Source organism: Barbus barbus (assembly GCF_936440315.1).
Source record: "Barbus barbus genome assembly, chromosome: 19".
NCBI classification, from domain to species: domain Eukaryota; kingdom Metazoa; phylum Chordata; class Actinopteri; order Cypriniformes; family Cyprinidae; genus Barbus; species Barbus barbus.
This window is the reverse complement of record NC_136747.1, coordinates 16,356,931-16,370,746: the sequence shown is the minus strand read 5'-3', so window position 1 is coordinate 16,370,746 and position 13,816 is coordinate 16,356,931. Positions and strand designations below refer to the sequence as shown.

General features: G+C 36.8%; 1 protein-coding gene across 4 annotated transcripts in view; it reads left to right on the top strand.

Annotated features, from left to right (window-relative positions):
* LOC306885268 (triple functional domain protein-like) overlaps positions 1-13,816 on the top strand; it is a 110,895-nt gene that overhangs the window by 63,744 nt on the left and 33,335 nt on the right. For all 4 annotated transcript variants that reach the window (XM_079441681.1, XM_079441679.1, XM_079441680.1 and 1 more), the window contains exons 6-13: positions 268-810; positions 1,817-1,939; positions 3,343-3,534; positions 5,096-5,227; positions 5,484-5,714; positions 7,099-7,221; positions 8,513-8,704; positions 9,369-9,538. In XM_079441681.1, the coding sequence (XP_079297807.1) occupies positions 268-810; positions 1,817-1,939; positions 3,343-3,534; positions 5,096-5,227; positions 5,484-5,714; positions 7,099-7,221; positions 8,513-8,704; positions 9,369-9,538 (1,706 nt within the window). The remainder of the gene's footprint in view (positions 1-267; positions 811-1,816; positions 1,940-3,342; positions 3,535-5,095; positions 5,228-5,483; positions 5,715-7,098; positions 7,222-8,512; positions 8,705-9,368; positions 9,539-13,816) is intronic.

Here is a 13,816-nt window from a genome sequence, read left to right as displayed (position 1 = left end):
TGTCTGTCTCTAGGTAGTCTGTCTCTGAGTGCCTGTATGAAATTAGATTTATGCCCCCAGTTAAAAATAGCAGTCCTGCCTTGCTTGTCATTAACGGAGCCTGGAACACCTGCATCAATTCACGTAGGATTTAGGGCATTAGAAGTCATATTGTGCATTCTAGTACTCTGCATATTGATTAATTTTCATATTCCACCCACATCCTTTCTCTCTACCCTTACTGTCCTTTTCTGGTTCCTTCCATTCCTCCATCACACCCACCTTCAGACCACCATGGTTTCCCTGGAGGGCTTATCGAAGGTGGTGGACCCATCCCAGTTAACGCCCGACTTCGAGGGCAGCCTGGACTACAACCACGAAGAGTGGATCGAGATCCGCGTGGCCTTCGAAGACTTCACGGGCAACGCTCGGCATCTGCTCGCCCGTCTAGAGGAGATGCAAGAAACGGTCACACGTAAAGACTTCCCACAGGACTTAGAGGGAGCCCGGCGCATGATAGAGGAGCACGCGGCCCTGAAGAAGAGGGTGATAAAGGCTCCTGTGGAGGAGGTGGACAGTGAGGGTCAGAGGCTGCTGCAAAGGATTCAAAGCAGCGAGAGCTACGCTAACCGAACTGTGCCAGTCCCGCCAGGGCAGAGGGAAGGGCAGGGACAACCCAACGCTGACACCCAGGGCCTGGTGCCCCGTATTTCAGCCCTACTGGAAAAACTGCACAGCACCAGGCAGAACCTTCATCAGGCCTGGCACGTCCGCAAGCTGCAGTTGGACCAGTGCTTCCAACTCAGGCTTTTCGAGCAGGATGCTGAAAAGGTGAGATCCACACATGCATACCTTTATAGACGCAAAACTTTATTTATATAGAGGTAAATCCATCCACAGGAATTACTTTGATGAAAAACTTTTCTTTTCTTTTTTCTTTTATATTTTCTTTTCTTTTATGTTGTTTTATTTTATTTAGTTTTTTACATTTTATTTTATTCCATTATTTTATTTTATATTTTATTTAATTTTATTCCATTTTTTTTTTTTGGCAGATGTTCAAGTGCAAATTTGATGTTAAACCACAAGTTGATACAGCTAACTTGTGTAGCGTGCCGAATATCCTTTAAAAAAGTGGTTCTCAAAGGTTCCCTGTTGTTCAACACCGTTTTCCAACCTCCTCACAATATAGGATAATATTTGTATGTATTTATGACAAGCTGCTTGTTTTATTAAACTTGTTTTATTAACAGAAACTGGAAGTATTGATATATTAAGTGGATTACCCATAATTCATTTTGTGATCCAGATGTTTTAATAGCTATATGTTCTAATAGGACAAAAAGGGCATTATTTCATGTTAAATCTTGAATTATCTATTTTAGCATTTTAATTTATATTATGAATATATTATTGTAATATATTAATAATTTATTAATTGAAATACTTTTAAGTCATTCTGAGTCCCCTTTGGAAGCTTGTTGAGGCCCCGGCCCCCTGGTTGAGAACCTCTACTCTAAATTGAAGCAAACCCTGTGTTTTCATACTATCTGGTTCTGCGCACATATTTACAAGTTCTCACTAATTCGTCTCAATGTTTCTCATAGTGGGTGGAAGATTTGCATGTTGCTAGGAAACCAGCAGCTATTCTTTGCTCCTGAGAAACGGGTCATTTTTATGATTTTCTATTTTTACTCATTTCAGCTGTATGAACACAACAATGCACGTGCTAAAACATTCACGGGATATCTTGCATTACACACATACATACACTTAACCTGCTTCCAGTCCAACGTGTGCCTGATGTGTGTGTGTGTGATTTGCTGTGTCTCTGCAGATGTTTGACTGGATCATGCACAACAAAGGGCTTTTTCTTGCTGGATACACTGAGATTGGCAACAACCACCCCCATGCCATGGAGCTGCAGACCCAGCACAACCACTTTGCCATGAACTGCATGGTAAGATTTCAACTAGAATTTTCACAGAAGATTGAAAATATCACTGCATCACTACATGCATCCTGTATCCTGTAATGCCCCCACAGCATTTCTTTTAATAACCGACCAAACTAGGATTTTTCTTCCTTTTAAGCAGTGTAATGGCGTAATGGTTTTAGTTTTTACAATGTAAGCACCGATTCTTTATTCAGTGCTGGTGACTCATCGTATAATCAGAGATGGAGCATAGAGCATGATCCACCTAAGTGCTTCCTGTTTGGGTGGCTGCCCACCAGCTGTGGGCCCTGCTAGGGGCATCCTTTAAAAAGCCCCATTACTGTAGAGAGAAGTATTGATCACTTCCTGTTTAAAGAGACAGAAAGAGGATGTAGGCAATAGGCATATTGAGCTCTGATAAGTCTTCAAATATTGCTCTAAAAGTTAAATGATAGCATTAATTTACTTTTTGTTATAAGCCATTATAAGGTCTTTTCAATAACCTTGTGTTTAATGTTTCATCACTGATTTTTTTTTTTTTCTCCTTCTCATATCAGTACCTTTCAAAAGTTTGAGGTCTGTAGGATATTTGTTTCTTTAAAAAGAGCCTCTAATGCTCTCCAAGGTTGCGTTTATTTGATTTAAAAGAACAGTCAAACGACAATCTTGTGAAATATTATTACAATTTAAAACAACTGTTTTTAAAATGCAATTTATACCTGTAATTATAAAGCTGAAATTCCTGCAGCCCAGTCTTCAGTGTCACATGATCCTTCAGAAATCATTCTTATATGCTGATTTGGTGCTCAATAAACATTTCTTATTATTATCAATGTTGAAAACATTTTTGCCTTTGCTGTCACTTGCTGAATTAAAGTATTAATTTCTTTAAAAAAAAATCGTACATACCCACACTTTTAAATGGTAGAGTATCTTTAAAATCCTTATGTCACTTTATTAATAATGATTTTGAGTTACTTGAGTTATGAGTTACTTGAGAAAAAACAGAGACAATGAAACAAACGCAGGATCATTTTCAAAGAGCAGTTTTTGAATTTTGTTATTCATGTTCAGACTTACATTGCACTTTGTTATTGATCAGAGAGTAATCAGACTTGCACACTACTGATTTACTCCTGATGGTTGACTTGCATATTAGACAGACAAGAATCTGCTGGGATGTATTGTATGGTCCTCTAATAGCAGTGTTTCGTGAACAGTCCATTCTGAAGCAGTTTTCAAAATGTGATATTGAATTAGTGTTGCACTGATAATAAAATTCTGGTTGATACCATGAAGTTTTATGTTATAGCCAATAAACAATAAATGGCTAATATTAAAATTCTATACTAAAAACTTGAATCATTAATCAGTTTATATTTTGCATTTTGCATTTGTTTGGTAGTAATATTTTCTGTCTCCCGCAGAATGTTTATGTAAACATAAACCGCATCATGTCGGTGGGGAATCGTCTGCTGGAGGCGGGCCACTATGCATCCCAGCAGATCAAACAGATCTCAGGTCAGCTGGAGCAGGAGTGGAAAGCCTTTGCTGCTGCGCTGGACGAGAGGAGCTCCCTGCTGGAGATGTCTGCTACTTTCCACCAGAAATGCGACCAGGTTAGAGCAAACAATCGTAACATCATCTCTAATGAAAACCGATACCAGTGAGCTCTCAGAGAGATCAGTGTATGTGTTGAGATTTTTCAAAATTACTTCTGGACCAAGAGAAAAGAGGAATGGATTTCACATGCTGTTAAATGTTAATGGGCTTTGATTCATTTAGAATAACAAATAAAGCATCAGCAAGAAATCCAAAGACAAGATCATTTCAGAAAAGAGAATGCAAGATCTGTCTTAAGACCTAGTGAACTGCCTACCATCTACATAGGCAGTTGCCTTCTAAGGGCTTGAAACCTCGTAAGTTTCAAGCCCTTTTTAAGGCTTTAAATCAGGGGTGTCAAACTCAGATTCTGGAGGGCCGGAGCCCTGCAGAGTTTAGATGCAACCCTAATTAAACACACCTGATCCAGCTAATTAAGTAATTCATTATTTGAAAACTAGGTGGTTTGTGTGTTGGAGCAGGGTTGGAACAAAACTCTTCAGAGCTGCGGCCCTCCAGGAACTGAGTGTGACACCCCTGCTTTAAATAGATGACAGCTTCATGAGCAAACTTTCAATTGATTTTAAAGGAGTTTGATGGTAGTATGTTGCTAAGATAACAGCACAATACTCTAATAAGCATAAAATGCACAAATATTGAGTGAAACACAATTATATATTATAGCAGTTTCCTAGATGGCTAGATGGCTTCAGTGAAATATAATGACAGGTTGTCAATATTCAATTGTCTTTTGAAAATATGGGAAAAGCCTATTTGAGAGACAGCAGTAGAGAGGACAGGTGAAGCTTGCTTTCCCTAATAAAATATTCCTCTCACACATGCAGTGTTTTCATAGAGGGGCTATATCAAAAACAATCTCCCTTCCAGAGATTTCTTTTCCTTTAAGCATCACCACAGCTGCCAATCACAAGGCAGTCTGGTTTGGGCTGTCCTCTTGCATGAGATTCTGTTTGAGTTCAACCAGAGTGGGATGAGATGAAAGACGATTTGATTTGAATTGATATTCGGAGTGCGGCACATGAACCATGTCTCTCATCATGTCCTGCATTTGCCCTTAGTAGTTTTAATTCATTCCATTTCTTTTGATGTCAGAGGTCTATATGGACATAATATACTGGAATATACAATCAGATATGCGCATAATGTACAACATTGTGATGAGAGTTATGAGATGTTCAATTCAGAACTTGCCTTTGTTTTAAAGTGAATTATTGAAGTACATACTGTTTTAATGTCTTTGAATTAATTTTAATGAAGGTTTAGGATAAAATCTTGTTCTTAGGAGAAAATAGTTAAGAAATCGCTTTGTATGTCTATGTACACTTCAGATGGAAAAAACAAACTGTTCAGAACTTCTTCAAAGCTCGTGTAGAATGGTTACATTGCAGAGCTTTGAAAATTAAACCAAATAAGTTGGTTTGATCTAGTTCTTGGCACTAACAGATCTAGCCATTACTTTATGGCTGTTCATTACTGTTTCTTTTATTATAAGGGGCTTGATATTATTGTTATTTTGTTGTTGTAAGTGTGTGTGTGTGTATTTGTGTCTCTTTGCAGTACATGAGCAATGTGGACTCATGGTGTAAAGCATGCGGGGAGGTGGATTTGCCCTCTGACCTACAGGACCTAGAGGACGCCATCCACCATCACCAAGGCCTGTATGAGCAGATCACCGCTGCCTACTCTGAGGTACTGAGCCGTGTGTCTCGAAATCACTAAATTGCCAGGCACTTTTTAAAAACCATTTAAGGGTACTGATCCTAAAGTAAATGGTGCTTGCACATTATAGCAATTACAGGCACGTCGAAAGCGGCAATTTCAGCTAATTATATTTATTAAAAAAATGCAGTGCTATGAAGAGTTACAATGCATATAATAATACAACTTCATTTAGTCTATTAGGGTTGTGCAATTGTTTTCTCATCATTGTCCTGCTCTTTCCCAGGTGAGCCAAGATGGAAAAGCCTTATTGGACAAACTTCAGCGCCCTTTGACCCCTGGCAGCGCTGATTCACTGACGGCTTCTGCCAATTACTCCAAAGCAGTGCACCATGTTTTGGACATCATCCATGAGGTTCTGCATCACCAGAGGCAGCTGGAGAACATCTGGCAGCACCGTAAGGTCAGGCTGCACCAACGTCTGCAGCTGTGTGTGTTCCAGCAAGACGTTCAGCAGGTAAAACACACACACATTCATTCACCTGAAAATACCCCAAGTGTGGTACTGAGAACTGCACGTGGCATTTCATAATACCCTTGAGCGACGATTTAAAAAGCATCAAGATGATACAATGGGATGGAAGGATGTGAGAGGGAGATACAAAGGAAAGGAAGTAGAGTCTGCATGAATAGCTGAAAGGACTCCATAGGCAACTGAGCCGTGTAACTGATGTAATTTTAGTTGTCCCTAACATAAAATTGTAGTAGTCAATATCAGTGAGATTTCCTGATTTTTGATACTAATTTTGATACACAACAAAACTATTGTCAAAGTATTTTTATTATAATTTTGGTAATTCTTACAAAGTGATTTTTTTTAAATAAATGAAATACAATGGAATATAGCTTTCAAATTAAAAATTTAAGATTTTCCATGTTCCTTTTTTTTATGAATTTGAATAATTAAAATCTCAAATAACAAAATAAACTTTTTACAATATAAAAAATATATAAAAATAATTTCTTGACTAACATATAATAAAATAAAAAATTTAAATAAACACCATTGATACAAAATATTAATATTTTCTGTCTTTTATTTTTGTTTGACTAATATTAATGATGTAATATGACACATAATTTGACAATTTGTGTCCTTTGTAAACACTTGCTTTTTTTTTTTTTTTTAACTACCGAGTAGTAAAGGAAGACTGGTATAGTTTTTTTTTTTTTCCAGTGTCGACTTGGTACTAAAGTACCTGTACTTTTTACACACCTCAGTGTAGTGCAGTGTGCGGACATTTTTTGTTTTCTTTTTGGAGATTTCCACATTCATACTTCTGGGCAGGCTTTAGTTTAGCATGTAATTACGGTTACCACTGCCTCTTTAATACAGGAGAGAAAACACCACCGCAACATCTTGGCTTAACTTCTCTGGGATTATAGTTGTTTACACACAAACAGAAATAGTCACATATAATTTAAAGTCAAGGATAAGCCGCTGCCATAGCATTATACTAGGCATCTCTCTATTGTACGTTGTGTTCAGAGGTTCAGGGCCAATTTATTGGTGCAGAGATTGTGGTTTTCTGCAGCGAGGTGTTCGACCGAGAGAATGCAGAATGGCTAATTCTGTGGCTGAGGGAAAGTGTTGCCATGGAAACCACTATTCCGGTGCTGGGGATGCGAACGGCAGAGAGAGAGAGCTACACTGTGAACGACACCTTTTATGCATATTTTTTTCTGTCTTGGACCCTGCAGTATCACCTGTCATGCTACATTGATTTGACTCCCATTATCTGACAGGACACATTCTCACCTAGAGAAGGACTGGAAAGCTCTGCTGCTGTCTCACATATTAATTTCATTGTTTTCCTCTTGTGTGCATTGTGTGTGAGTAGGTTCTTGACTGGATTGAGAACCACGGTGAGGCGTTTCTTAGCAAACACACAGGAGTGGGGAAATCTCTACATCGCGCTCGAGCCCTGCAGAAACGCCATGAAGACTTTGAGGAAGTTGCACAGGTTTGCCACTCTAAAATCTCCCCTTTAATTTGAGTTTTATTTGATCGGTCGTTTTTGTATTCTTCCAATTAAGTCTAAAGCACAGCTAATAAGGAGTCACTAAACATAATATAACATGCAAGGTCTTTCTCGACTGTCCATTTTTAACACTGCTGGGTAGATTGATTACAAATTACGTGATGTAAATTGTAGTTAGTAATGCATTCTGACTCATTTTTTGAATACTCTTAGATTACTTTTTCAAAACTCGTTTATCATTGTTTTGAATAGGAGAATATTTTGTTGATTATAAAAATACATAGAGAAGGAAAATATATTCTACCCTTTGTAGAGCGCAACATAGAGTGCATTAAACATCATGGTTGAATTTTTTGGGGTTTTGTGAAGGAACTGCAGGGTTTTGCGAATTGTTGAAACTAGTTCAATTAAATCATAAAAGTGCATCTTAAAGAAAAAATAAATACTTTCAATATGAAAACAATATTTGAACACTAAAAGTATAAATATTTAGTTTGTGTACCTGCATGTCAGTGTGACCATAAACCAACATCAGAGAACTGTGAAAATAAATGATTGAAATATTAACTTGAATTCTCAAGGGATTCAAGTAAATATTTTAGGTCAAAATAATGTATGAATAATTTATCATGTAATCCATATAAAGTAATTATAATATTACGTAAACATTTTAAAATGTAATATACATTTTTGAATGTACTTAATTTTTGGAATCTTATTAAAGGGATCGTTCACCCCAAAATTAAAATTTTGTCATCCTTTACTCACCCTCATGTCGTTCCAAACCTGTATGAGTTTCTGTCTTATGTTGAACACAAAATAAGAAATATTTTGAAGAACCAAAAAGTTGTTGGTTCCCATTGACTTCCATAGTAGGGAAAGAAATACTATGGAAGTCAATGGGAACAATCAACTGTTTGATTACCAGCATTCTTCAAAATATCTTCTTTTACATTCAACAGAAGAAAGAAACTCATACAGGTTTGGAAAGACATGAGGGTGAGTAGATGATGACAAAATGTTCATTTTTGGGTGAACTATCACTTTATGTAATCCATTTAACATGAAATGAGTTATAACTGATCACTGCTAGTAGACTAGTCCATGGTTTATTTTTAACTTTATGTAAAAGATTTTATTTATAACATTCAGTCATGTTGACTAGTGGCAGAACTACTGGACTAGTCGGTGCCAAAATGCATTGAAGCAAAATATTCTTACCGGTTAACATGAGCATCATAATCATAGTCCATAAATGTCTCCTCTTTATCAGAATACATACACAAATGCTGATAAGCTGCTTGAAGCTGCAGAGCAATTGGCCCAGACAGGCGAGTGTGACCCGGAGGAGATCTATCAGGCCGCCCATCAGCTGGAAGACCGGATCCAGGACTTTGTAAGGCGTGTAGAGCAGCGAAAAGTCTTGCTGGACATGTCAGTAGCTTTCCACACCCATGTTAAAGAGGTAAGAATTAGGGATGGTTGAGTAGTTTCATCTAAATTTACAAAATAGTAACTTGAATGTTTTTTTTCACTCATGCAAAAAAAGGGTTGAATAAAAAATGCAACCTCTCGGGACAGTTTCAGCGTATGTTAAACTGTCAGCTTGTTAAAATCCTCTCAGGAAAGTTAAACTCTTTGTCTTCAAATTCATGTCTTTTAAAGCGCCTCTGGAGAGCATCTTCCCAACAACCATCAAAGCACTGCTTTTGTAACAAATTCACCACCTTCAACAATAAACTTCAAAACACTTCGCCTGAGGCTTCAGATTGCCTGCTCTGAGCAATGTTCCTGGTTTTATGCATAATGTGGAGTTTTTTTTTTAACTACTGTGATTTTTGCCTTAAATTATGTAGATATTTAGTATGCTTGTTTATTCGTTATCTTTTGTGTGCGCCATGAGAATGTCAAGTAAAAAACTGTTTTAGTTGGTCATTCGACCCAGTTATGAAAGCATGTAGTTTTACACATTTGCACCAGAAGCAGATACATTAACGCTCAATATCAGATCAGCAATTACTAAATTAAGTATGAGATGAATGTGCAAAATTAATGTGCAATTAAAATAATAATATAGAGCTCTCTGAGCAAAGTAAAAAGTGATTAATGCCTGTGTCTTTTGTGCATAGCTGTGGACATGGCTGGAGGAGTTGCAGAAGGAATTGTTGGACGATGTGTATGCCGAGTCGGTGGAGGCCGTTCAGGACCTGATCAAGCGTTTTGGGCAGCAGCAGCAGACCACACTGCAATTCACTGTAAATGTCATCAAAGAGGGAGAAGATCTCATTCAACAACTCAGGTACGCAATCTTCTCATCTGTCCTTCCTTTTCATGTCTCCTCCTGCAACAAATCCTTTAATGTTTTGGTGTGGACCTCAAGTTTGATTCCATTGAAGTGTGGTTTGTTACATTAGTGTGAAAGCCATCTTTTGAAATCTTACACACACCAAGGAGCCAACTAGGAGTTTTAAGTTTGCAGTCTGAAGCCTAGGGTAAAAGACTGGGTTCCACCAAATAATCCACAGACAATAAACAGACATATCTCCAGCGGTTCCTCACAAACAACAGAACCAGTGTAGTCCTACTTGCAAACAAATAACTCTTATGAACTAGTTCTTTTTAGTGAATCAGTCCAAGATGCTTAGTTATGTGATGAGCGCATGTTTGATTCAGTCTAACATCTTACTCATTGAATCGTTCAAAGTGATTCTTCACTGAGACATTGACCATTTTATGATGTCTTAATCAGTATGAATCAATGTATTCTTGATGCACAAAACGACTTTAATTGTCAATAATAAAGATACACATTTGAGAAATATTTTTGCTCTCTTCAGTTTAAAAAAAATTACAAAATATTAAACTTTAGCCGCGGAACTTGCTTACTATCACATTATTAGGAAAGGCAATTTGCAAAGATTCATTAAAAAAAGAACCTTATACTCCTTCTGTAGTTGAAGCTGGATCACAAATGATTCGCGCAAACATAAACACATTTAGGTAGGTCGGGGGGCGCATTCCCTGTAAAAACAAAAGTAATCCACTGCGTCTTCAGCGGCTCAGATGTCAGAAGTAAATGACGACTGCTATGCTCATTATTACATCCAACAACAAAACACTTCAATTGCTCAGGAGACATTCTTGTCTACTTCTGATCTGGCATCTAAATAGTGGCAGACTGTTGACAGCTCACTCAGGGCAGGTCTATGTTTAAACACCAGTGTATGTCTACAGCTGTGGGACCGGCCTGGGCCTGTGTGACATCACTCTGTCAAGAATCTGTGAACAACTTGGTCAGGATTTTTAAAAAAGCACTGGGTGGATTTTTATCATTATAGGGTGGTTGTGTACACACACTGCCAACACAAATTTGTTAAAATTTGGCATCTGATTAATAGAATTCTCAAGTGGAATCGAATTTGTACTTGAATATACCATTAGTCATCTTCACTTGACCAAACCTTTGGATGGTTCAAGCACTCATTTGGCCCCATCTGCCATCATTCACTTTGCATTTGGAATACTGTACTCTCTTTACTTTACTGTAACTTGGTGAGTGACTGTGCAGCTGTAAAGTTGCGTCATTTGGCTGAGACTTGATGCCCAGTGCTAGTGCTGACGGTTGGTCACATGTATAATCTGCATGTGGGAAGAGCTGCAGCAGCAGAGGAACGTGAAGGCTGAGATTCAGTAAAGCTGGATGCTTCAATAGAAAGTTAAGCAGGCGAAGGAGAGAGCACCAGAGGCTGTTTGGAGTGGAGTCTCTCAGCCCCCTCAGGGCAAACTCGCTGCTCTGCTTCCAGCCCCTGCCACGTGTTCAGCTCTGCCACATTTCATCAGTGCAACTCTGAATCCCTGACTACCAGCACTACTGCAGTGGGCTGCACAATACTGCAAAATAACAAGATATTCAGCGAATGAGGAATGGTTTGATGCATCTCAAATGACTTATTTTCATTACATAATGATAGTAATTTTATAATAATGGGTTTAGAGTTTTGAGGAAACATATTTGCATGTTTTGAATATGCAACACGTTTGGAGTTTGATTGACATGGGCCAGAAAAGTGTGGTTTAACCACAAAAGAGGAAATATATTAGTCTAAAATAAAATAAACATTTTACATTAAAAGATACATTTTATTATTTATATATATATGCATGTATATATATATATATATATATATATATATATATATATATATATATATATATATATATATATATATATATATATATATATATATATATATATATATATATATATATATATAAAATATTAAAATAAGCATTTTATTAAATATTCTGTTTTATTTTATATATGAAATTATATGAATTAGTCCATTTTAGTTTCATATAGTCACTGGTGCAATTCATCTTTAAGAAATTAAATTAAGTCATATGCTGATCAATTAACAATTTAGTTTGATATCTGTATGTGTGATTAGTTGAAATTCATTCAACTTATCAGCATATCACTTAATTAGATTTAGGGTATATTCACACCAGGAAAGTCCGCTAGTTCACTTGCTTTGGTCCGGACCAAATACAATGTTGAAGTTTTTTTTGTTTGGTGCGGTTCACTTTCACACTGCCCTTTTTGCAGGTGAACCAGAAACTGTAAACAAAACCACACGTGTACTTAAGGTCATCCATTCATTGGTTCATCCATTCAACCGTACCAGAGTTCGTTTGGAAGCAGACCGAGACCACCTCTTCAGCTTGGTCTCGACAGAGTTGTTTGGTCCACACCTGAGTGCGATTGCTGTATTCACACCTGCCCAAAAGATCCGCACCAAGGGGGACACGAACTTGAGTTCGATTCAGTCGAACCAAACAAGACTTTAGTTGATCCACATGCACCAGTTATTAGAATATTAATTTATCATTTTAAATATATATTTTTTAATATAATTTATAATGTAATTGTATAATTGTATTATGTATTTTTATTATAATATTATGTAATATAATTTGTAATAATAGTTTATATGAATTATACATTTAATTTTATGTAGAAAATAATATAGGAATATATATAAAATATGATGTTTAACTTTTAATATAAACCTGTAAATGTTGATAACTGGCTAATTGCAATTAATTTTATATATTAAGTTTGTGTTTTGTTTTATATATTTTATACATTCAACTTTTCAGCTTGTTTTTGTATAAACGCTGATTCAGTTTGACCTGTCAGTTTAACAGTCACACTACATTTCTCTTACTCAAGGTTTTTTTTTTTTTTTTGGGAAAGAAAAGCAGAAGATGTGGCTTAATTCTCCTCCTCCGCTTGCAAATTGCTCTCTCTACACATGTGATTTTGAGGATGACTATTCTCTCTTTCTCTAGTGTCTTACATAATCCTGCTTTCATAACCGCCCAGTTAATTATGCAGAGGTAATACTTAAACCCCAAGAGCCCAGAGGTACAAACAGAAAGGTCCCCAGCACACACCAACACACACAATGCCCACACCGTAGAGACATTACGCACTTACACAAACTCTCCAACTCACACACAAGAGATATCCAGATCTCAGCATCACACTCAGTTACTCATATTACAGACGCAAGACTGTCATCATAGTATTTGTGTCTAATCTAATCTCAAAACCCTGCTTGTTTTGCAGTTGTGAATCGGTGATGAAAGTGTTAAGTATTCTGTTATTCCGTATGAAGTCCACTCAGTCCCGCAAGCCTTGCAGTATGATAAAAGCACATCACCATGGGAACAGACTTTCTGCAGCGATCCAGCTTTTAAGCCTCAATTAAAGCAAGGGCCTTTATTACCCTGATAACTGTGATTTTACTTTATTACGCCATTTGTTTTTAATAAATTTGAACCAGAGTTAACCCGCTTGTATCCTTTGAGACGGGATGAAAGGACTCTTCCGTCTTTTTCTGTCCCTTACAGACTAATTTGAAACTGTTGCTTCCTCGTATTTTCCCCCCACCCTCACCCTCTTGTACAATTATTACTAAAGCTGTCCCTGATAATTAACCTTTTTAATGAAAAGAGGATAATGTTGCATATTTTACATATTATCTTTCCAATGGGCTTGTAATCCTCTCTCCCATTCGCAGATAATGCTTTTAGGACCATATAATTTCAAATTTTTTTTATGAATTTTTAATCTCATTAGTGCTGGCTTTTTGTTTTATTACATTTAAATTTCAAGCCTGAAGTCACATCCTCTTTCGCGCCGTAATATTGTTGGTTTTCGTTAGTTTTAGGTTCAATATTCTGCTGATCATTTACTTATATCCCATAGAGCTTAGAGCTGCACAATGAAACAATGAAAAGTTTGCTTTTCAAACCCCATTAGCCCCTTTTCCACCAGCAATGCAGAAGTGTTTTTGATTAACTGATATTATCTAAATTAGTGTCTATGAATTCTATTACGTATTTACATCAAAAGCAGATTTTGATGGGAAAAAGATGTTGAATCAGATTTTTAGATGATAAAATACTCAAATAGCAAATTGATTGTGGATATGACAACAAAAATAAACTTTTGCAATTGTTTAATTTACAATCTATTTGCCATTTTAAAACTTCTTTTTAGTGAATCAGC